This window comes from Peromyscus maniculatus, chromosome 1, assembly GCF_049852395.1.
Source record: "Peromyscus maniculatus bairdii isolate BWxNUB_F1_BW_parent chromosome 1, HU_Pman_BW_mat_3.1, whole genome shotgun sequence".
NCBI lineage: Eukaryota > Metazoa > Chordata > Mammalia > Rodentia > Cricetidae > Peromyscus > Peromyscus maniculatus.
Genome location: NC_134852.1, coordinates 193542733 through 193568073, shown reverse-complemented (window position 1 = coordinate 193568073; position 25341 = coordinate 193542733). Strand labels below are relative to the sequence as shown.

Below are 25341 nucleotides of genomic sequence, written 5' to 3'. Positions count from 1 at the left end.
GAAGCCTGTTGGTTGAACCTAGACTTGCCTGCCTCACACTTTTTGGCCTCAGCCCCTGACATTGACCTCTTGCTGTCTTTCTATTCTGTGGCCTACAAATGATTGACTTTTGCCCGTTGGGTCCTCTTTTGTGATTTAGCGAGTCACTCCCTTCAGCCTGGATTTGTGTGACACTCACAGCTGCTTCCTGTATGGTGATGTGTGGGGCTTTTGGGGGTGAAGCATACCTACCAGTTCCCCTTTTCCTGCTCCCATTCAGTCATGTCTTGTATTCCATAGATTCTGGCTGTGACTCAGTAACTGACACGGAGCCTGAGGACGAGAGAGCTCTTCCTCTCTCAAAGCAGACGAGCCTGCCTCTGGAGACATCGCCTGGGAACCTGATGGTGGTGCAGCCGGACCGCATTCGCTGTGGGGTAGGCATCCGGGGGGCTTGGTAGAACGTTGACTTTCCAATTAGATGCCTTTGCGGCAGTAAAGGGTGTGAGGGTCTCGTGATGCATCTTATTATAACCACAGGCATCCCCTGGGACCCGCATCACCAGGGCCTTGGATATGAATAGCTCCTTTAAGTCAGAGGAGTAACCTGGGAGTGTGTGTGTGTGTCATCGGTGTGAGAATTCTGTTCCATGAATGTGTAACATGGGGCAGAGAGGACACCAGCAGACAAGAACATTGATACTCCAGACTGAGGGGCCTGTATCTCTTCCTGCTGGCCCAGCACTGGCAAGAGGAAGTGGCACATTCTGGGAAGCTGCTTCTTCATTAACTGCCCACTACCCTGGCCTCCGGGAGGGCTTTAAGGTTTGATGGCTGACACTTGCTGGCCAATATTGCTTGCTAAAAGATTGGCTAAATACCCAAGTCATATGTGGCTATCATTTTAGGGTGGTCATATATTCACAAGTGTGTTGTGTGTGAGACATCATGATAATTTAAATCCTACCATAATATTTGATAGTTTTAAACATTAGTTTCTTCCCTGATTTAAAATGTGAGGCACTTTGGATAGGTTAGAGCAGCAAAATGCTTTCTTTATGGATACATGCTGTTTTCTGGGCTAGCCACCATGGCTTCTCAGGACTCCAGGACATGAGAACTTTGGCAAGGGGAAGTCTGGGGTCTGACCTTCTCTGTAGCTGAGCCTACAGATGCCGCACAAGGGCTCCCCGCACAGGAGTTGCTAACGTTTTCCAGACTAGATTTGACCCATAGACATGTTTGGTTTGGACTTCAGAGTGTTTTTAAAAATTAGGCATAAAAATTGGTGTTTCTCAGATTCTTGTGAGTCAGAAACTGTGATGTTAGGCTTGAGATCTTCGCATGGGACATGCATCCTCCAGCCTGGTCCCCACCGCTCTCTGATCTTCATTGTTTGTTTTTATTTCTGGGGTTTTGAGACAGTCTTTCTACACAGCCCAGGTTGGCCTTACACTTGTGATCCTCTTGTCTCATTCTCCCCAGGGCTGGGACCACACCTGGCCACCCCCTGTTCTGTAGACTCAGACTGGTGCACTCTTCCCCTTCACGACTAGGCCTATGTGGACATTCTAGCCTCACTCTCCAGTGCGGTGTCTTCCCATGATTGTGTGGTCAGACTGCCAGAGGCAGTGGGAAGGATGTTTGGGGCCCATGCGTGCTTCATCCCACTCGCTCTCCTTCCTGCTTCCTCTCTGCTGCCCTCTCATCCAGGATTAGCCTAATTGCCTACTCTAGGTCTGTGGGCCCAGAGTGCCTGGGCTGGGGGTGGGTCCTGACTGCCAACAGAACTGACACATATTCTTTTGGGCTCCTCATTTTACTGAGACAGGATGCAGGACCAGGTGTGTAGCAGGGATGCTGACAATCACAGAATATGTGTTTGGTTATAGCAGCCTTGAGCAGTCGGGGCCACACACCCTTCACTGTTACAAAGCCCAAGCCTGGCACACCCTTCTGCAGCCCTTTGTAAAGGGTTGTCATGACGACTATAGAATAGTTCTGGAATGAATGATTGAGGACTAGCTCTGACCAGAAATCTCTCCTTGCCTTTCTGGTTTGGGGGAGGACCCAGCCCTACTGCTTTTTAATATAAAATGACCATTGCCAAGTTCAGCAAAACAAGGGACAAGTTGAGTATCCCTTACCCAAAATGTTAAGGACCTGAAGTGTCTCAGATTTTGAATTCTGGGGGTTAGAGAGACGTTGGATTATCTGCATTAGAACAAAACTTATTTTTGTTTCATATACACGTTATATACAGCCTGGCAACAGTTTGATACAGCATGCTACTGCCCTTGCATCTGGGCTTCGGCCATGTTAATCAAGTGTGGAACTTTCCGCTTGTGGTATCGGGTCTGAGCATCTGGGATTTGGGAGTTTGGGATGAGAGATGCTTTGTCAGGCACAGTGTGAGGTCTTACAGTCATCTGGGTGTCTTGCTAAAATAAAGACTCTGGGGCTGGGATGTGGCTCAGGTGGCAGAGTGCTGGCCTAACACGCGTGAAAACCCAGCTTTGATTCCAACACCACATAAAAAACTGGGTATTGTGGCACAGACCTATCAATCAGCCTAGTAATTGGGAGGTGGGTATGGTGAATCAGGGGTTCAAGGTCACCAGCTACATAGCAAGTATGAGGCTAGCCTGAGCTCCATGAGAACCTGCTTCACCCCAAAACCTGCTCCAGGTGTAGACCCTGATGCAGTGTCAGGAAGTACCTCACAGTTTGCCCGTCTAACTTGCTCCAGGGGTGGCAATGCTGTTGGTCACTTGGCCACACGCAATAGCAAAGCTTGCCTAGAGCAGAGTCTCTCATATTTGGGGAAGGACTTAAAAATAAATAAAAGTTTTCCAGGCATGAATGCACACTCCTCTAATTCCAGTACTAGGGAGGCAGAGGCAGGTAGAGCTCTAAATTCAAGGCCAATCTGGTCTATATAGCAAGTTCAGGACAGCCAGGGCTACATAGTGAGACACTGTCTCAAAAAATAAAAACCCAATTATTTGATGCAATAGATCTTATAAAAACAATTTCTTTTCTGCTTAAATTTTTTGAAACTTTTCGTATAATATATATATATATATATATATATATATATATATTTTTTTTTTTTTTTGGTTTTTCGAGACAGGGTTTCTCTGTGTAGCTTTGCGCCTTTCCTGGAGCTCACTTGGTAGCCCAGGCTGGCCTTGAACTCACAGAGATCCGCCTGGCTCTGCCTCCCGAGTGCTGGGATTAAAGGCGTGCGCCACCAACGCCCGGCTACGTATAATATATTTTGTTAATATTCTTTCCCCTCCCCCAACTCCTCCCAAATTTTTCCACTAAACTCCGTGTTTTTCTTTTTCTCAAAAAGAAAAAGAAAGAAAGAAAATCCTATTGAACCAAACCAAACATATGAGCACACAAAAATTACCACAAAATTAATTTTGTATTTGCCAGCTACTGAGCAGGAGGCCCACCCTGGAATGGGGTTGATGTGCCGGGTCACATTCTGCTGGAGAACACTGACTTTTCCTTTCCCACCAGGTATCATTGTAAAGAACTTTTTGGTCATGGTGGGACTTGGTGCTCACTTGGGCTTCTCCGATTTGGGATGTCTGGCTTGGACCTGTGCGGGTCTTGTGCAGGCTGTCATAGTCTCTGTGAGTTCATCTGTACATCAACCGTGTTGTGTCTGGAAGACACTGCTTCCTTGGAGTTGTCCGCCACTGGCTCTTACAATCATTCTGCCTCCTCTTCGGCATAGATCCCTCAGCCTTGAGGGGAGGGGTGTGATGAAGACATTTCATTTAGGGCTGAGCATGTCACTGCCTCGCTCACTCCCTTCATGTTGTTCAGTCGTGGGTCTCTGCATTAATTACCATCTACTGAAAGAAGAAGCTTCTGTAATGAAGGTTAAGCAATGTGCTGATCCAGGTATAGCAATATGTCCTTAGGAGCCATCTTATCGCAGAATAATAGTTTCCCCCTAGTACCAATGACCTATATAGTACCAATGACCTATATAGTTTTTGGTTCTTGGCCTCACTAACAGTGTCAGCTATGGATTCTATCTCATGGAGTAGGTCCTAAAACCCATGTTTTAAAAAGTGGTTGGTTACTCCTGTAACATTGATGCCACTATCTCACCAGTATGTCTTGCAGGCCGGTCGCTATTGTAGACGGCAGGGTTCCTAACTGGATGATATTGATCGATGATGACTTTTCTCCTCCAGTAGTGAGGAGAGCACCTTCCATCACCGTGAATGCTAGTCAGTAGGGGTGAAGCTTCTAGTTGTGCACCAGCTTGATCTCTCCATGCTAGATGACATAAGTGTCTTCAGTGTCTTCCTAGTGTCGGGTTGGGGAGGGTAACCAATAGCAATGGCAATAGCCTGTAATGGTTTTTAGGGAGCAGTCTATGGGATCACTTCAGCCAATGACTCTAAAAGATATAATCCATTTCTGGTACTGGGACTTTTACTTGGTAAAAAGTTGAGGCATGGTTTTCACCATTGCATGGTAGCTCCATTTAAATTGCTTTTATAGGCATATAAATTTAAAAAGCAATCTTAAAATGTTATAAAATGAAATAAACATCTATAATCCCTAGGTTTAAAAAATTCATGAGTGTAATGAAGAGTTTCCATCTAATTGCTGTAAAAGTTTATAAATGTTTAGTCTCTTTTCCATAAGTTGCTTCACTGGGTTGGTAGCCTGTGGTTCTCTGTCCAGCACTGGTCTGCCAAGACCGCCCCCCACCCCCGCACCCCCCTCCCCCCCGCCAGGACCCTCCTCACTAGAGAGTGAGCTGGGTCTCAAGGATCTGGGATGCCCTTGACCCAACTCCCTAAGGGATACAGGAGGGAGAGACACCAGACCCTGTCTCCCCCCCCAGGCAGAAACCACCTTGTATGTCATTGTGCGATGCAAGCTGGATGAGAAGGTGTCGACAGAAGCAGAGTTTTCTCCTGAGGACTCGCCCTCCGTCAGGGTAGAAGGCACACTGGAGAACGAGTATACGGTTTCGGTGAAGGCTCCAGGTAAGTGTGCTGGCCGGAGAGTGCGCTGCTCAGCTGCCTTCTGAAGCACTGCTGTTCTCAAGCTTACTTGCCAAACCATCTCCAACCCCTGGCGTTGTCCATCAGCATTGCTAAATCAGTTTTGTGAAAAGCAGTGTGTCATTTTAATTGCGTGTCCTGGATTACCAGCGAGGTTTAATAATTTTCCACATTCATGACTTGTCGCATTTCCTCTTTGGTGAATCGAATCTTTGTGGTTGGTGTATTTTTAGTTTTTCTCTCCCCCTCAGAACCTCTTCCGGTGGTACAGACTTCTGCCCCAGGAAGAGCACGTAGTGCAGACAGCCGCAGAGCGAGTCAACTGCGTCCACTGGCCCACGGGGGCAGGAGTGAAGAGTTAGTCTCCAGCCCAGGGTGACTGCTGGCCTTCACACAAAGCACCTTAAACCCTAACAATTTTGTGGCTGTTGTTCATCAAGGCCTGAGGAATTCAGTAAAACAGGCTAGAGAGCTGGCTCAGTGGTTAAGATATCCTACTCTTGTCGGGCACTGGTGGCGCACGCCTTTAATCCCAGCACTCGGGAGGCAGAGCCAGGTGGATCTCTGTGAGTTCGAGGCCAGCCTGGGCTACCAAGTGAGTTCCAGGAAAGGCGCAAAACTACACAGAGAAACCCTGTCTTGAAAAACCAATTGAAAAAAAAAAAGATATCCTACTCTTGCAGAGAAATCAAGTTCAGTTCCACATTGGACCCTTCACAACTGCCAATAACCCAGTCTCCAGGAAGATCCTATGCCTCTGGCATACATGGGCATCTGTACACACACACACACACACACACACACACACACACACACACACACACACACACTACTGATAATTATGCAAAACAGATGAAAATCCTTTGACAATGCAATTGACAACCTGATAAGGATGCTTATTTTATGTAAGATCACACATGCTGGCCTGCTTCTCTCCTCTGACCTTCCCTTCCCTTCCAGCTCACCTCTGACACGTCCTTCTGGCCCCAGTGAGCTTTTTACCACTCAAACACAGCATGTCTGCCCATGACCACTTTTCACAGGACCCTTGTTCTTCCTGGAGGTTTACCAGTGTCTCTTGTTCTGTTTAGACCTCTCATCGGGAAATGTTTGTCTGAAGGTATATTCTGGGGACTTGGTGGTATGCGAAACCACCATCAGCTATTATACTGACATGGAGGAAATCGGGAACTTACTGTCCAGTGCCGCCAATCCCGTGGAGTTCATGTGTCAGGTAAGGCTGCCGGGACGAGACCCGAGCTTTCTGGGCACATGACTTCTCTCTACAACCTTGACTGGGAGGAGCTAGCTGGATTTGAAATCTGACCATCTTCACTATTTTATGTAGGCCTTTAAAATTGTGCCCTACAACACAGAGACTCTCGATAAACTGCTTACGGAGTCCCTGAAGAACAACATCCCTGCAAGCGGACTGCACCTCTTTGGGATCAACCAGTTGGAAGAAGAAGATATGATGACAAGTAAGTCAGCAGTCATTTTAGTCATAGATGGTGTAGCTATACCTACATATACATAGATGCTGTACACCCGGGCTGTGTGCTGTGGGAAGGGCAGTTAGCTTCTTCCCTTCCGGCACCAAGGTGAACGAAAAGACAGGGGATTAAATCTAGCAATACGTATGAGGGTGCTGTGGGCATGATGCAGCACTCTCTTTTACAGCAAGTTTTAAAATAAGTAGCAATATCGTAATAGAAAATATGGTGAATACAGAAGCCAGTGACATAGTCACCCACCATCATCAAGTGTGATGTACTGTACATAATTGTGTGTGTCACACTTTTACATGACTGGTGGCCAGCCCAGTGGGTTTCATTCACACAGGCACCATCACCGGCAAGTGAGGAATGCATTGCCCTGTGGGAGCTGCAGTGTGGCCAGGGAGTAGGAGTTTGTCAGCTCCATTCTAATCTGATAGAACTTCTGTGTCTGAAATGTCATTTCACGGCACACAGCTGCGCTCCACTCCCTTTTAAAAATGCCGGTGGTTCTCACTTACCTTCTGGATGGAGTTCAAACTCCTTTGCCTGATAACAAGCCCCGAGGGATGGTTGCTTGCTTCTGCCACTGCTTATCTCTGCATTCCCTCTTCGTGGGTCTCTGTTCCCAGATAGTGTATATTTCTTGAGTCTGTGTCTTGCCAGTCCACTCACAGAAGCACCATTTCTCTGTCCCTGCCTGGGCTGCTGTTCTTCTGGTGGCTTTCTCTTTATCCCTCAGGTAGCATTTTCTCTGGAAGGAAGGCCTTCTCCAGTCCCCCAGGAGTCTATCCCAGCACCTGCGGAGGGCTCCCCCAGCATGTTGGGCCTTCGGTCCCACAGCTTGCCTGCTGTAGCTCTCTTTTCCTAGGCTGTCAGCTCAGGGAGGGGTCCTCGGGTGCTTCTCTTTGTGGGCTTTAAGCAAATATCTGTAACTTGAGCAATGAGCAGGCCCTGCACATGCACTGTGGTAGCAATAGGAGCCGGGACAGTCACACCACATGCCTGGGATGCCACCTGGATGCTGCACAGGGTACCTGTTCCTTCCCACCACAGTGGCACTTCACAGTGGTACCCAAGTCTCTGGTTGCCTTCTGACTGAGTTTTACCAGCCTGTAGTGTGGTAACCATAGGAAGAGAATTGCCTGTCGGGCCTTCTCCAGGGGCCATTCTCTTTCCCGCTGTCTCTCCTCATTCTCCTACTATAGAAAATTCTCCTCTCTTTGCTGTAAATGTTTCTGTTCTCTGATTCTGAGGCCCAGGAGAGAGTATCTCATAGCCTGACTACTGCAAAGCCATCTCAGTACCAGCTGAGTTCCTACTTCATATTTCTGTGGCTCGCAGCACCTGATAACATAGGGACATGGGGACATTTTCAGACCTTTCATCCCAAGGAGCATATCCTGGTGAACAGGAAGCTGGGTTTATCATTTTTAAAAGGACAGGGCCAGGCTTGGAGAGATGGCTGAGTGGTTAAATCACTGTCCACACAAGCAAGAGGACTGGAGTTTAGATCTTCAGACTCCCTTAAATGCCAAGTGGGTGTGATGATTTCACTTGTAATCCCAGGCTGAGAAGGCAGAGACAGATGATCTGGAGCAAGCAGACTAGCTGTATTTGGTTTGAGTGAGAGACCCTGCCTCAAAGAATAAGGTGGAAGAGTGATAATGGAAGATTCTTGACATCATCCTGGGCCTCCACATGCATGCACATTTAATTCGCCTCTCTTATATATGTCTACATACTTGCAAATACACATGTACTACACCTCACACTCATATATGAAAAGAAGAGAAAATAAATAAACACATAAACTGACAGGGCCATCAATTTTTATGAAAAGGAAAAAAATTACCCTCTAAGTCCCCAACATGAGCCTTTTTTTTTCTTGGTATATTTATAAAATTGGTAATAAGAGATAAGTGGATAGACTTCTTTCTATTTGAACATTTCTTCCTTTATTTTTATTTTATGTGTATGAGTTTTTTGCCTGCATGTATGTCTGTGCACCACATGTGTGCAGTGCTCTCAGAGGCCGGAATAGGGTGCTGGGTCCCTTGGGTCTGGAATTAGAGATAGTTATGAGTCACCCCATGGGTGCCAGGATCAAGTCCAGGTCTTCTGGAAGAGCAGCCAGTGCTCTTAACTTCTGTGCCGTCTCTCCAGCCGGGATCTTCTTTCTCTCAGTCAGCTCAAGGCAGTAGTTTCAGACCAGTGCTGAGTGTTGCAGAGAAGAGCGAAATGGGATTCCTATCCTGTTCTGTGGCTGCCGTTTAAGCCTTAGAAATCAGCATGGCTTGGGCTTGGAAATGTAGCTCAGGGGTAGAGCACTCACTCAGTACCTCAAGCTATGAGTTGAATCCCTAGCCCCAGAGAAAGAAAAAAGAAAAGGTATCATTTTTCTAAGGATTTTCCACTCACTTTAAAGCAGATGATGTGTTACCAAGTACTAGTCTACCAACTAAAATATCGAGTGCAGGAACATTAGAAATTCAGAGGAAGCAATCCCATGTTAGATCAGTCAGCCAGTCAGCAATGATTAAGTGCTTACTGCTTACCATACTAAGGCTCATCAGCTTCACCTCCGGGAGCAAAGGTGTTCTATGTCTGCCTTCTCACCCTTCAGTTAAATTCTCCCTGATGCCTTTTTAGATCAGAGGGATGAAGAGCTGCCCACCCTGTTGCATTTTGCTGCAAAGTATGGACTGAAGAACCTCACCGCCTTGTTGCTCACCTGCCCGGGGGCTCTCCAGGCCTACAGTGTGGCCAACAAGCATGGCCACTACCCCAACACCATTGCCGAGAAACACGGCTTCAGGGACCTTCGCCAGTTCATCGACGAGTATGTGGTAAGGTGAAGGGGAGAAAGGCCCCGTGACAGGGCACGCACTGAGTGGTTCCAGACCGACCGTTTTCATCACAGACACTGATGGTTTTTTCTCTAACATGTCCTCGTGTGTCTCTCTGGCAGTGGACAGTTTTGGTGGGCCTGAGTCCAAATTCCTGTACCCACTTGGTAGCCATGTGACTTTGGGCAAGTCACAAATTCTCTCTCTCCCCCTCTCCTCTCTAGTTTTATTCCTATTGTTTGTGTGTGAGTGGTTTTTCCTGTATGTATATATGCATACTGCATGCATGCCTGGTGCCCCCAGAAGAGTGCATCAGATACTCTGGGACTGGAGTTATTGATTGTTGGGAGCCCCCATGTAGGGACTGGGAATAGAACCCAGGTCCTCTGCAGGAGCAGCAAATGTTCTTAACCCCTGAGTTAACCAGCCTCCTTCTCCCATTTCTTAGTATACAGAAGGAAGGATCCTAAGAGGGCTGTTCATAGAGTTGTTTTTAGACTAAAAGGAACAGACATATGTAAAACACTGAGGCCATTCCCAAAATATTGACAGGAACTTGCACAGAATGCATCTGTTCAAGGCTGATGCTGAGCCCTCTCTCCACCTACCTCCAAGGCTCCTTGGTGGCATGTCCCTAGCTGCCTTGCTCACTTTTGGGCTTAGGTAAGTCATGTTAGAATTGGCTCCTTCCTTGGTGAAGGCCATAGTAAGGCTCTACCCTGAGAGGCATCAAGGTGGCCGACTCTGAGACCTTGTCCCTCACTAACGTCCGGTCTCTCTCTGAGCCTCCCCTTGGATCTGAACTTTAAGGCAGGTGGATACATGCAGCTTTCTTGGCGGCTCATCCTTGGTCACTGACTTCTGAGTCCTGCTCTGAGTTCAGTCTTGCACCATGCCTGGGTGTTGTCCCATGCCCAGGGTTGCCTCCACTGTCTTGGAGGAAACTGTTCTTGACTCCACTCCCTTCAGGTGTTCCTCTTTTCAAACCCGCAAGGGGCACCTGAGACTAGCTCATCTGGCTATGACCCCCCAAAATAAGCAGTCAGATTAATGCGGTCTTGCTTGCTGTCTCCAGACAGGAGTGAGCCTGACACCGCCACAGAAACCTAGCTCTACTCCGTGATAGAAAATCTGTACGGCGGTGGCACCAAGGGACACAGAAGGGCTTCCGATGTCTTGGGGGCTGTGTAGTTGTTTCAAGCAATCAGAATAGTCTAAGTCCTTGTTTGGGTCCTCGCTGGTGTAAATGGGCATAAAGGCTCTCATTCTCTTCTCTAAGATTATTCACTCGGCTTTGCTTCAAAATCACAAATGTGCTAAACACAGCATGCCACTTACACAGCATGCCACTTTGTGTTCATTGTTTTCGGTGGGGCCACTCTGTGTTCAGAGTGGTAATCAAGCTACTGGGCTCATGTGATCAGCAGACGCCCTGTCCCATTTAACTTTAACTCCCTTGAAGTTGAAGAGGTTAAGACCTTCACCTTATAAATGAGGGCGGAGAAAGCCAAGGTGATCGTGCCTAGAGCTTCCCACTGGTGAAGGTAGAGGTGGGATTTGAACCCAGTTCAGTGCTACCGTCGGGGCTTGTTACCTTTCTCTGCCTAACAGGGGAGGTTAAAGTGTTATTTTCAGAGGCCTTGCGCTTTAATCTGACTCACATTTCTCATATCATCTTGACTCCTAGTTAAGTCACCTTCTACCAATGCCACCAAATGTTGTCCTTGCATGATGCTCATGGAGTGTCAGATTTTGTTTGTTTGTTTGCCAAGAGCTACACCCGGAGTCCCCACCACTGAGAGCTTGTTACTTAGTTCATTTGGGTCTCACCGGGACACTAACACACTGTCAACCGAAGGCGACCTTTGTCAGGTGGTGCTGATGAGAAGGAGAGTTTCTGTGGTTTGAGACTGAGGTTAAGGATTGTGACATACCACCATGTCTGACCAGGAAAAGTTGTTCAGAGGTTGCAGGGAAATCAGCCTCAAACCCTCTGGAGGCAGAAGGGACAGGGGGAGCCTTTCTGATGTCAGGGCCCTTTGTGTAAGGGCAGCTGTCTTTGGGAACATCTAGAATGTTGAAACTGGGGGAGGAAACCCTTGAGATCGTCCAGAGCTTAGGAAAACGGTCCCAAAGGACAGGGCTGGAGACGTCCCCCAGGGAGCGCTGGCTGCCCAAGTGTGGGGACATCTCAGTGTAGCCCTTCCAAACCACTGTGCGGCTGTGTGGTCCCCTGGGCCACTGTTTCCCCCTAAGCAACCAGCGGGATGTAGTAAAAGGATCCACATGGAGACTGTAAGGCTTGCAGGGAAGACCAGGTTTTCTGAGCTTTGCTTTTTCATCTGTAGATGAGGGAGAGTGGTGTGCCTTCCAAAGGAGGGCGGATGTGTGCAGATGTGTGCCCAGTGTTGAGCCTGATTCTGACCAGGTACTCATGAGGAAGCAGTTTTTAATTTATGCCCTCTGGCACCCAAACATTTAACCAGGATGTAGGTGCTTAACTCTGTGATTAGTGTGGGAGGAAGATACAAAGATCAGAACAAGAAGGGTAGGGCAAAGAAGAGAAAAGGGCCTGACGCCTGGCTCCACAGAGCTCCCTGTCAGGTGAGGAATGCTAATACCCATAAGCAATTGTAACCTTGATCCGACTCTCCTCCCTTTGGCCACCACAAGCCCACTTGGGCCGAGTCTGCCCAGCTAGCCAGGTACCTCGTGTTCAACCAGCCCATCTTCCCTTGTAGGAGACGGTGGACATGCTGAAGAGTCACATTAAAGAGGAGCTGATGCATGGTGAGGAGGCTGATGACGTGTATGAGTCCATGGCCCACCTGTCCACAGACCTGCTCATGAAATGCTCCCTCAACCCTGGCTGTGACGAGGAGCTGTACGAATCCATGGCTGCCTTTGCCCCAGCAGCCACAGAAGATCTCTGTAAGTGGCTCAGCCTCGTTCTGCTTCTCTCCTGTTGCTCAGAAATGGCTTTCTTAATTCTAGTCCAAAGGGGGAAAGCCCCTGACTACCTCTGCTGCCACCCCAGGGAAGCTCGGGTGTTGCCACAGCATGAAGGCTGCAGTCGTGTGTCATAACAAGCAGAGCCCCTCTCCCAACTTCCTCTACTGCTTGCCCGGAAGTCGCTAGTCTTGACGGCATGGTCTTCCAATCAAGAAGCTCTCAGCCCTTCCAGTCCAGTCCGGCCCTTTTTATAACAAGCATTTTACAATGCCTCACCCCCACGGCCTTTCCTATTTGACATACAATTCATGTATAACATGACCTACTCACATGTGAAGCTTTTTGGCTTTGTTACACTTCCCTAATTGAGTTGTAAAAGAGGAATGAGTGGAGAAGATACCTAGGCATGCTGGCATGAAAAGACATGAAATAACCCTGTGCGGGCAACTACACTCAGAGCCACTACCAACAGTCTTCAGAGCACCCTCTAGGGGGCAGTGGGCCACCCTTCAGAGAAGATGATCTAAGTGAGATTGGATTTCAGGGCAGAGGCCGGTGGGGAGGCAGGTGGGCACAGCTGCACGCCCACCCAGAGGCTGACTGATGTGTTACTGTCACGTACTGTGAAGTGCTAAGCACTCTGAAACGCTGCCGCCCAGGACTTAGTTCTCCTTCCCTCTGGGTCTACTTAATAGATTTAAGAAAGACAAGATAAATATCCACCAACACATCGGCTTTATGGATGGGGGGATTTCTGGGAGGGCTAAGCTGAGGTCCTTTCAGGACCTGCAGGGAAGGGAGTCTGATTTTTCCAAGCATGAGAATATGGAAAAGCCATTACGAGGAGTCCTTAGAGAAGGAGGCACAGGCTGCCTGGGAATCAGAGGTGGTGTGAAGTCTCCCCTAGCACCTTTGGGGAGAAGGAGAATCACACCTGGAGGCTCTTCACAGATGAGCCCAGGCCCGGCAGGGCTGTGGGGAGGGATGCGTGATCCACGCTCCACGCTCTCCTTTATCCCCTTGACCCCTTGTGTCCCCATGCTGTTACTAGCTGCTGCGAGGAAACAGTCAGAGAGAGGTGACCTTGCCCCAGATGCTATAGCTAACGTTCTACAGAGCACGGATTCCACCCTTTTTAACCCAGGCCAGACTTTTGTCTCTAACTTGAGACATTTTAGTTTTGGTCACCATTAGAAAACCTCTCAGCCCCTAAGGCTGTTCCCCCCTATCTGGGGCTGATGCAGATGCTAGTTAAAAAACAGCTTAAGGCTACTCATGCCAATAATTCCAGCACTCAGGTGGAGGGTGGAGGATCCAGACCAGCCTGGGTTACCAAGAGACCTTGTCTCAAATACAAAACAGCCCCCTCCCCTGAAACAAACAAAGAAACCCCAGCTGCTGACACCCGCCTCCCCTCATAGGTCTGCTCACCCACGTTCATACCTAGCAAATGTTTCTAGGGGCATTTCTGTTCCAACCATGTGAGTCTTCCCCTGGGTTTTGGAGTTACAGTGGACCAAAACACTTTAGAACAGGACTCATTCACAAAACCACCAGCAGGACCCTTTAGGAATCCAGAAAATGCACCTGCTTTCTGCCCAGCTCCCTGATTGTGGGGCTGTTGAACAGTGAGAGAGAATTCCCTGTTTACTGACAGTGTGCGTTGATGGTCTTCATGAGTGTTATTCTTTCACCCACAGTTACTCCAATATATGAAAATCCCCCACCATATTGCGGGATTCCTGTAGAGAATACTAAGGCACCCAGGCTGTCACCTGTAGCAGGCTCACCAGTGCGTCTGAGGGTGCCATGGGGCTAGCCTGTTTGTGGCTGGATAGCAGATTGTAAAGTCCCTTGGGGTCAGGAGGTTCTGGATGTCATAGACCCAAGGAGGCTACCAGGAAGGAGGCAGGCTGTAGGGTGTGGCTACTATTTGTGTGGGGAATAAATTGATCTGAGTTTTAATTTGCCAACCATATGATCCCTGAAGTTTCTGACTGTAGACGTGATTGCGTCTGTCTCTGTCTCTGTGGCTGTCCGGTTTAACCTGAGAATGATCTCTTCCCTGCTGGTTCAGAAGATGCAGCAACTCAGGCCTGGGAAGAATCATTTTACAGACAGTGACTGCCTGGGTTTGGTCCCTGAAGGGAGGGCAGTTTGGTCCCTGAAGAAGCAGGATAGAGGGCAAACGGGTCCATCTTGGATGCCGTGGCAGCATTAGCATGGTGATGGCCATGGATTTGCCATCCTTAGATGTGGACCAGCTGCTTTTATCTCTGTTGTCTTATCCAGTCGTCCTTCACCTTGATGGATAGAATCATTCCTACTGTATAGGGAGAAATTAAGGCTCTAAGAGTTTGTAACATCCTTAAGTCCATCACGGGAAAACTGGTTCAGGAATCGAGTCTTCAGGTTCCCAAAAGAAAGTGTCTGCCACCACACTGGGGTAAAGGGACCCTCCTGGCCCGTCATTCTGGGGTTGCATTTACTGCTCTTGGGGTGGACACTCCTCAGGAGCTGTTTCTGTATGTCTAAGTGCCAGGTTTATCAATGCTCACCTTTGTTGTCATTTCTGATGGCAATTCTTAGATGCTGAAAAACAGTGTATCAGGGGAATTCACTCACCACGTAGGCATTTCACTGGTTCACAGGACAACATGATAGAGTACAAGGCTTCTAGGCCTTGGAGAGCCCATGAGTGTTGTTGGGACACGTTTGCCCTTTTATTGCTTAGGTTTGGGAAAGGGAACCCTAAATAACCACTGGGTAGGTCACAGGGAAGCTCCCAGTGTTTAATCAAGGGGACCTGGGAGGAAGGGCTGGGGGTCTGACCTAGAGATTATAGCTCTGTTCCACTCCCGCCTTTTCCTGACAGCACCCCGCACCCCGCCAACACATCATCACACACACCTTCACACACACACACACACACACACACACACACACACACACACCCTCTCACACACTCGGTCTTTAGTTTAGATATGCTGCCCCCAGGTGGTAACTGCAGGTCTCTGTTTTCAGGTCTTCGGTTTTGCTTCTTTTTACCTGGAGTTTTAAACCATCAACTTGACTTCCCCATTTTGCTATGTAAGAACTATCTTAGTGAAGGATAAAATACTGGGTAAAATCAAGGCGCCTTTGAGTTATGTGTTTTCACTACCCCCCCCCCCCCCCCCGCAAGTCTCTTGTTGGTTCTTGCGTCTCCATCTTTGCCCTTGAGGGTGAATTACGGTCCTCGTGGTCCTTTGAGGGGAGTCCTTCTTTTCTTTTGTCAGCTTCACCCCAAATCTCTGATCTGGAGACCTGGTGAGCTAGTGCCTGGAGGCCCTTGTCCAGTCTGTTTCCAGGGCAACCCACTGGGTTATAGCTTTGCTTACTTATGTATCTCAGAGGCTCACCTTTTCCCACAGGAGAACGGAGTAAGGTACAGCATTATGCTGCTAGGGACTGCAGACTCACAGGAGTTGATGAACTCCCAGAAAACTCTCTGTTACCCTAGAATAACTTTTCTTTTGACCTCTAACCTTTCTGGGACCCGCCCCAGCTGAGGTTTGCCCCCCTTGGTTTGGCTTTTCTCAGCAACTCCCTGGTAACTGGGGTCTTGTGACAAATCATATCAGTTTGTGGTTTCTTTCACACGAAGTTTCTGATTTTACAATCCCTTCTAAGAGCCTGGTTCTGTCCGAGCTGGAGGCAGAGCCAGGCACTGTGAGGGACCTTGCAGCCAGGTCTGCAGGTCTCACTCCAACCAAAATTGCCAGGTCATTGGTGGGCTTCTGAGACAAAGCCCCCATACACCGCTCCCCTACACTGTTTTCTCCCAGGAATCTCCCCTTCCTGCAGCTGCAGAGGCTCCGTCTTCCCCTTGCTGAACTGTTTGAGAAGATTCTGGTGAGCGGACCCCAGAACTACCGCAGGGTCATTAATTCTGGGTGCAAGGTTGGACGTGTACTATCTAGGGGTCAGGCCAGGACTCTGCACTTCTTGATCTCCTAGTGCTTGGTGAAAACCCCTGGTCACGTTTTAAAGTTAGTAAGATAAAATTCTCTACCACCAGCAGCCAGTCTCGATCCCCTTTGGACCCACACAGCTTACCGACTATGTTTCCCCTGGGGAGCTGCACACAGATCACCTTGCGCCCTCATTAATTATGTCTCTCTGGTTGTGAGCCCCTGGCGCTGATAGGAAGAATGACTTACAGCTTTGTGTCATCCCCAGTACCCAGCCCAGTTCTGTGCATAAGATGTGCTCAGCCAGCAGAGGGACGAGAAAATAAGATGTAATCCTGGACTTTGCAGAAGTTCAAATGTAGATTAGTCTGTCCACATCCTAGTTCAATGTCCTTGTGTTTTTGACAGGTGAAGTGAGGTATCGATTAGGTAACTGCTGAGCGTGAGACCTCCAGGGGGTCATAACTCCCTGGCTGCTTCAGGCTGCCTTATTTCCTGTCGACATACGTTATGCTGGTTCTCCTGCCTAAATTGCCTATCTTTTTCTCTCTGCTCCAGCAATGCCCAGACTCCTTCACAGAGCCCAGACTCCACCACATCACGCGCTTATTTCTTGTTTCACCTACTCACTCATTCGACAGATCCTTATCAAATTTGTCCTGTGTGTAAGTGACATGGTGCCAGGTGGTAAACAGCCAGTGGATTGTGGATTGCCATGATCCCTGCCTTCCAGAGTCCACGTTAAGCACGATCCACGGACCTGCTCACACAGGGCGGGGCTGCTTTGCTCACCATGTATAAAGCCGCAGACTGGACTCGCTCCTCCTTTTCGCCTTGGCATTTCTGCCCCAGTCTCCTCATCGCCAACACTAGACGTCACTCCTCCACCCCTCTGATTTCAGATTGCCATTCACTTCTGTGTGTCTGTCTGTCTTCCCTTCTTTCTCTCCTTCCATCATTTCTCCATCCAGATGTGAAAAGTTGGGCTTTTAAGTTGATATTATCAGCCAAGCCACCCTGTCCTAGCTGGGTACAGATGGCACCAGCTAGATTTCAGGTTATCTCCGGGTCCTCTTATCATGTGCTTTTTCCTCCAAGACTCTTTGGCCCCAAAAGATCCTTATTGGAGGGTAGAAGTGGGGTCTTGCTGCTGCTTTAGTGTTGGAGAGCCTGTTGTGGGAATTCCACCAATTGGGTGGAGTGGTGTTTTTTGTTTTTTTTTCCTTATGGGTGAGGTCTGCTCTGAGGATACGTGACACCTTAAAAACTGTAGGGCAGGGGTTGCGCATGCGCTCTTGGGTGGTCGGAGCAGGAGCCAGCTGCGGGAAGCGTGGCTTGCGGTTTGGCAATCGCCCTCGGGCAGAACGGCAGGACAAGGACAGCTGGGTGGTCAGCAGTGTCTACCTTGTTCTGTGTCGTGAGTGTGCCTTATAAGTCTCATTCCTTAATCAACCTCAATGGCCTCTTACCTCAGTGTCTCTCATTATCAGCCTTTCTAGAACAGTCCTTTAGGAGCTGGTGTTTTCTTGGCTCTGTGTTGCATTAGCATGTAATCTGGATGGAATGAGTGTGCCCTGGAGCTAAGTGATCTAGACTAAAGTTCTGCCCCAAGAGGAGCATCACACAGATTTCTTGGGGGAATTTGTGACTGCTGTTGATTCATTCCCTAATTAAGTGACTGCTGGGATGTTTTGTCATCTTGAGTGCGAGCTTCTTACATTCTAGAAACATATCCTTGAAGATTGATTCCACAGCCTGTGTTGTGGGACTGCAGCTTCTCTTCCAGGAGGAGACTGGGACCCAGTGCCCTGTGGGGCTGCAGCCACGCTTCCAGGAGGAGACTGGGACCCAGTGCCCTGTGGGGCTGCAGCTTCTCTTCCAGGAGGAGACTGGGACCCAGTGCTGCTTCCTTTGTTGTGTTTCTTCTGCTGAAATGAAAGAACTTTGCACGTTTCCTTTAGACTAGCAGGTTTCGACACATTTCAGTTTATTTTTAACTGGCAAGCGGCAAGCAAGCGGTGAAGGTTAAGTGCCGGGCGTCTGAATGACAAGCCTTGAACGTCCAGGAATGCAGGGCCCTGCTCTCCCACTGCTTGGCAACATCCCTTTGTCTGCAGAGTCCCTTGGCCCAGAGAATTTTCTGTTTTGGATCTTTTCAGTCTGTCCACCTGGCTTCTGGATACAAAGTGCTTTCCGATTTATACCTGGTGTCTTACCACCTGTGATTGCCAGACAATTTGGTACCTCTAACTATTACAAGCATAGTACTTGTTGCCTGCCTGGCCTTATTGCTAATATAGGTATGGCAAATCAAGTTTTAAAAATATGCTAGAGCCGGCTGGTCTCTGCTGGTCCCTTCCTTCCCCACCGTCCATTGGCCACCGGGCCATGAGGGCCAAGGGGACAGAAGCAGCAAGCAGGGCGTTGTCTGACCTGTGGTATGATGGAAATAGCCTTCCGGGAGGCTGCTTCAGTGTTACAGCTCAGCTTTATTCCAGAGCGAGGGGAGATATAAAGACTGGGGACAGTGGCTGGGTGTCACCTAATTTGCTCCTACCCTAAGCCTCCACATGTGGCAGCAGGGTCCTCTAGCAAAGCTCCTAACATGATGTCTGATTTCCATATGGGCAGCGGGAGGAAAGGTTCTGCAGGGAACTGTCTCAAGGGTCACACTAGACACAAGTCAGGCATCTGGACCTAGAGACGTTCTCCAAATAAGGTCAGGTAGAAAACAGGTCACGACTGAGTGCCTGAGTGCTGTGCTGAGAAGGAATTGAGGACAGAGAGAATGCTGTGATTAATGATGTCTGCCATGAATATAGAACGGGGTGTGGAGGCCTATGTACACATCTGTCGTTCATGGTCAAATTCAAAGTCTTAAGAGAACCATCTTGTTTGGAATGTAAAAGGACAAGAAAACAATCTTTTTCTGGAACTTCATTTAAGGAGTACACACATCCGGACGCACCATAGAGCCCAGTCTGCATGGGACAAGGTTGCCCGGTCTGTGCAAGCACAACAGACTTCCTCAGTGCGCCACAATCCTCGTCCCCTCACCAGCCCTCCGTGGGAAGGAATTCCATGCAGCCAGAGAAGCAGAGTAATGCTCCCAGTGTGTGGCTGTGCTTCATTCACATGTCCAGAGAGGAATCAGGGTTATACAGCTGGCTTGCTAGCCAGCTGCCCTTGAGATAAGGAGAGTAACATGGCTTCTTCGCGCGACTTCATTATGACTATAGATGTCCTTGAGTAAAAGAGGGAGCCGGAGGACAGAAGAGATGGATGGCGCAGTGAGAAGGTCTTGGTCCAGCCAAGCGCTTTGCCTGGCGTTGCTGGCTTTGAAGATGGAGGGAGGGGGCCGGATGACAGGGTGTGTAGACCACCCCTGGACCCCGGGGAGGGAAGAGAAACAACTCCTACTTCAGAACTTCCGTGAGGGAATGTGGCCCAGACAAAGCCTTGGTTTGGGCCAGTAGGACCCACTTTGACTTCTGAGCCACAGAACTGTGGGATAACGCGTTGATGTCATGGTAGCGGTGGTTCCTCTCAGTAGTCTCAGAGTGACAATGATAACTGGGAGTCTGGCACCTTGCACGGCTTCTATGCATTCATAGACACTGTCTTAATCACCTCACACAGCTCTCCTGTGGTTTGTCCCCACCCTGCGGGTGGGACACTGAAGCTTAGAGATGCCAAGTGTCCTGCCCAAGGACATAGAGTCAGCGGCAGGATTTGAACATAAGTCTTCAAGATACCAGAGGCCATTCCACAGTGCCAACCTGCCTTGGTGCCTCGCAGCCAGCTCGGTTGCTTGCTGGCTTTCAGCTGCTGCCCTTCTCCGACTTAGCTTTGTCCCCTCAGTGCAGACTATCTGGCTGGTCCCTGCCCTTGGCAGTACCTCACTATCTTCTCCCGAGGCTGTACGCTTCCTTCATCTTGTCCCTAAACCCTTGTGCCATCATGTTGTCTGGTCACTCCTTCTCATATCCCCTGGCTTCAGCCCTTTCTCCTAAGGATGCCTCCACCTATGATCCCAGATGCACAGGATGGGGCCAGCATGGGGTGTAGAGCGCCACCTAGTGGGCATTAGCCAGCCCACTAATACCATGAAAGGGATTCTGGGGAGCACAAGTAAAATGGTCATGGGTCTCTGCAAAGGAAGCAAGACATTGGGGTGTCCTGGGGCCTGAGTAAAGACAGTGCCTGGCAAGCCAAGTCAGATTTCCACACACGATCCTATCATGAGGTTTGGCATTTGTTGAATTTAGATCTTACTCATGCTTTAAGTATACTTAACTGTAAGAATATACTGTGTGTCTCAACAAGGAAATTTGAAAAAAAAAGTTTTGAGATGTTTGAGATCATGGATGAAAATTCCAATATTGTGGTAAACACATCCTCAAACTCATTTTGAAGGTAGAAGACATGAATTAAAACAAACTTACTCTTAAAAAAAAGAATAAGACTAAAATAGGAGCAGGAAATAGCTCAGTGGTAGAGTGCTTGACGGCATGGAGGGCCTGGGTTCAATTCCCAGCATCTCAAGAAAAAGAAGAAATAATACACAGATGGAATTGTATCAAATCGAGGCGTTTCTCTTTAGCAAAGAAAATCAAGATCAAGGAGAAAACCTGCAGAATGGGAGTGAATATTCGTCCAGGGGGCGAGGGAGATGCTCAGTGCTTAAGAGCACTTGTACTCCTTCAGGGGACTGAGTTTGGTTCTTAACACTCATGGGTGGCTCACAGCCTTCTGTGATTCCAGCTCTGGGGGAATCCAATGGCCTCTTCTGGTACCAGCACACATGTGCACCCCCCCAAGACACGCATGCACATAAATAAAAATAAAATCTCTGAAAAAAATAGGTCTAGGTGTGGTGTTGTACACCTTTAATCCCAGCATTTGGGAGGAAGAGGCAGGTGGATCTCTGTGAGTTCAGGGCCAGCCTGGTGGTCTATATAGTGAGTTCTATGACAGCCATGGGTACATGGAAAGACCTTGCATCAAAACAAAAAATTTATTATCCAAAATATATGAAGAATTCAAATAACTCAGCAGAAAAAAAAACAAAACTGATCAGAAATGATCTATATAGACTTTTCGTTTTAAAAATATGCAAATTGCCAGCAAATATATGAAAATACTCACCATGACTCACCAGGGAAATGCAAATCAAAACCACAATGAGCTGCCATTTCAGTCCAGTTAGAACGGCTGTGATTACAAAAGAGAAATGTTAGCAAGAATTCAGAGGAGGGGGCATCTTAGATACTGTGAGGACAGCCATTATGGAAAGGAGTATAGAAAAAAAACCTAGACAGTATCCAGCAGTGCCACTTCTGGGTGGACACATCTCCCCCAGAAATGAAGTCAGACTATCGAGGGGATGCCCCATTTTATTGCAGCTCTGTTGACAGTTATCAAGGCCTGGAATTGACTGAGATGCCCATCGCTGTCTTAGTGGATAAAGAAAACGTGGTACATGCATGCAGTAGAGTCATGTTTACCCATAAGACAGAATCTTGTCACTTGTGTCCAATGGTTGGGAATGACAGGCATTATACTAAATGAAATAAACAAGCAATAAAAAGATAATGGGCGCCAAAAGTACAGTCACAGGGGGCATTAATACTGCTGTTCTGGTCAATAAGGTGCCTACAGTTTATAGAAATCTATTATGTATTTTATAAAGAACCAAAAGAAGTTCAGAGATTCTCAAGACAAAGAAATGGTAACTGTTTGAAGAGACGGAACTGCTAATTAGCCTATCTGCACTGTAGTGTATACCATGTGTGTATATCAAATTATCATTGTGTGAGCTGAGAATGGTGTAATTCTAGCACTTGGGAGACGGAGGCAGGAGGACCAGACCTTCAAAGCTAGATTCTGATATAAGTTAGACTATAAGTTAGATATAAGCTAGACTCTGTAGTAAGTTCAAGGCCAGTCACCACTATGAAACCCTAAAATAATAACAACCAAGAGCCAAGACGGCTCAGCTGTTAGAGTGCTTGCTGTTCTTCTAGAGGTCCCGAGTTCTGTTCTCAGCCCCCAGGTCAAGCAGCTCACAACCACCTGTAACTCCAGCTCCAGGAGATCTGATGCCCTCTTCTGGCCTCTGTGGCACCCACTCACACATCACACACACACACACACACACACACAGAGAGAGAGAGAGAGAGAGAGAGAGAGAGAGACAGAGAGAGAGAGAGAGAGAGAGAGGAATAATAATAATAATAATAATAATAATAATAATAATAATAATAATAATAAAAAATCTTAAAAATAAACCTTAACAAATGAAAATAGGCTGGAGAGAGGGATCTGCTGTTGAAGGCTAAGGCTCACAACCAGGTTAATAAAAATAAGTCTTAAAAAATCAAATTATCACTATATACCCTGTAAAGATATATAAACTATTGTGCCAATTAATTTTTTTCCTAAATTCAATCCTTAATGCCATGAAAATCATTTTTTTTTGTGGTGCTGAGGCTCAAACCCACAGTTTTATACACGCTAGGCAGGCTGTCTGCGAGAGAGCCACATCCCAAACCCGGAGAAATTCTTAGCATGTAAATTGAGCCTTCTAGTTTGAATTGTTCTTTGTTTAGGGCCATAGCCTGGGCATGGGATTTAATAACAAAAATAGTAGTCAGAAAGCATTCATACACGCTGGGCACTGTGCCAGGCCCTTGGCAGGCTCCTCGGTGACACTCATGACAAACCTTCGGGAGCTGTGCCGTTACCATCGTCATTTCGCAGACAAGAAAAGAGAAGCTGAATGGCTTGAAACGAGGGGACCCGGGATAATGATGGCCAAAGTTAATAAAAGCACTTTTCATTTCCTCTTCTGCATGAGAATTTGACCTTTGTTTGACTTCCTAGCTTTGTTACCTTGGTAACCCGATAAGAGCCAAATGTCAACTGTGTTTCTAGGCAACATTGCCTAGGAGGAGAATGACCCCTGATTGGTCACCTGTCTGGATATGGGAGGAGCTGTACATAACTGTGAATCCCAGGGAGAGACCTGCGTTCTGAGTCTCTCTGGGGGCGATAATTCGGGCACGTCGTTTGTGGGGACCCTGGAAGCTGTACTTCTAGAGATGTAATGAGAAATGTGCTTGTAGGGGTGTAGGCCTTTCCCTAGGGTAGCTCAGCCCTTACCTGCTGTGGTTCTCATTTCCTAGGGCCACAGCTGCCGAGTAAAGGCTTTCCTGATACTGTGATGCTGACCCGGGCCAAACAAAATTATCTTGTGGGTAAAAATGCTCTACTAGACCAGTGGTCCTCAACCTTCCTAATGCTGTGACCCTTTAACAGTTAGCTCCTCATGTTGTGGTGACCCCCAACCATAAAATTATTTGTATTGCTACTTCATAACTATGATTCTGCTACTGTTACAAATACTAATGTAAATATCTGATTTGCAACTCCCAAAAAGGTCAGGACCCACAGGTTGAGAACTATCATAAAAGATTAGTTGGTGTCAGGCTGGTAGGTGTGATGTCTTACAAACAAACAAACAAAAAAAAAGGAAGGAGTAGAAGAAATAAGACAGGGATGTGTGTTGTGATCTGATACTCACCCTTCTGTCTGCTCAACTCTGTCAGGGAGGCCCAAGAAGGCTGACATTTGGCAGAGCCTGGTTTTCCTGCTTCTGAAGTCAGACTCTTAAGGACCAGTGAAAACATGACTGTAAAGTAAAGCAAGCTGGGTTTTCATGGGTGGCTCATGTAGTTCCACCCCCATCACTCTACACACAGGAGTCTGCTCTGCAAGTCCTCCGAAGGTGCTTATCTCGACGGCACAGGGGGACAGAACGTGGCCTCCTGATGCATCGTGCTTGCTTGCTTTTCTGCTGAAGTCACTCCTCTGCTCACTCATGCCTCTCCTCAGAAAGAATTCTGTTTTGTAGCTGGTGCTCTGGCATATCTGTGAGCCCTCAGCCCAGTGGTGAGCACTCAGCTCAGCGGTGAGCACTCAGCTCAGCGGTGAGCACTCAGCCCAGCGGTGAGCACTCACTCAGCCCAGCAGTGAGCACTCAGCCCAGCGGTGAGCACTCACTCAGCTCAGCGGTGAGCCCTCAGCCCAGCGGTGAGCACTCAGCCCAGCGGTGAGCACTCAGCCCAGCGGTGAGCACTCACTCAGCCCAGCGGTGAGCACTCACTCAGCTCAGCGGTGAGCACTCAGCCCAGCGGTGAGCACTCACTCAGCTCAGCGGTGAGCACTCACTCAGCTTAGCGGTGAGCACTCACTCAGCTTAGCGGTGAGCACTCAGCTCAGTGGTGAGCACTCAGCTTAGCGGTGAGCACTTAGCGGTGAGCACTCAGTTTAGCGGTGAGCACTCAGTTTGGCAGTGAGCACTCAGCTATGATGTGCAAAGCTCTGGGCTTGCTCCTTGGCACTAAGGAAAAAATGGCCTTGCACTAGTTTTGTTTGTTTGTTTGTTTGTTTGTTTGTTATTTTTGTGTTTTATTTTATTTAGAGAAAAACTGCCAAATACCAAAGTTCATGCATATCTTTCCCCACATTGCCTAACATTAGCCTCTTTATCACCCCAAACACAAAGATCCCGGGGAGGAAATGCTGTCAGTGTCCTTCTGCTGGAACTAAGAATCTTGTTCATGTTTCCCGGGTTTCCCGCCGTTGATCCTCTTGTTTCACTGTCCGGTGTTTGTTTGATTGTTCCTCCATCCCTCCCAGTTGGGGTGGCTCTCAGGCTTTCCTAGCCCCCCTGCTCTTGATGAGGACCCATAGATTACTTGTAAACCCTCAATTTGGATGTGCCACTCACTGTTTTCCATGACTGGACTGGGGTTATGAAATTATTATTATTTGGACGATAATATGTTAACATAAACAGCGTCATAGCAGTCACTTATTTTTCGAATAGGTGGAAGGAGTTCTTAAAATATGGCAAGGGGATCAGTGGGATAATTTCTCCATTGGCTATCTCCATATCCTCAGGTCCCAGGACACCACTGAATCTTAATTACTTATATCTTCTTGCAGCAGGGTGTGTGTGCGTGTGTGTGTGTGTGTGTGTGTGTGTACAAAATTTATATAT

The 25341-nt window shown here is 48.0% G+C and overlaps 1 protein-coding gene and 1 long non-coding RNA gene across 3 annotated transcripts in view; one reads left to right on the top strand and one right to left on the bottom strand.

Annotated features, from left to right (window-relative positions):
* Positions 1-25341, top strand: part of Pik3ap1 (phosphoinositide-3-kinase adaptor protein 1) — a 117686-nt gene that overhangs the window by 52804 nt on the left and 39541 nt on the right. Inside the window, exons 3-8 of the mRNA XM_006992417.4 lie at positions 280-416; positions 4862-5006; positions 6116-6258; positions 6373-6505; positions 9173-9369; positions 12111-12300. Of these exons, the coding sequence (XP_006992479.3) occupies positions 280-416; positions 4862-5006; positions 6116-6258; positions 6373-6505; positions 9173-9369; positions 12111-12300 (945 nt within the window). The remainder of the gene's footprint in view (positions 1-279; positions 417-4861; positions 5007-6115; positions 6259-6372; positions 6506-9172; positions 9370-12110; positions 12301-25341) is intronic.
* LOC143271144 (uncharacterized) lies at positions 14512-23155 on the bottom strand. Of its 2 annotated transcripts, none has more exons than XR_013048355.1 (3): positions 23000-23137; positions 21423-21488; positions 14512-14647 (listed from the first exon to the last, which is right to left on the bottom strand). It is a non-coding gene; the product is annotated as an uncharacterized LOC143271144 (long non-coding RNA). The 2 variants fall into 2 exon arrangements; XR_013048356.1 differs by lacking the exon at positions 14512-14647 and adding an exon at positions 19390-19936 and having other exon boundaries at positions 23000-23155.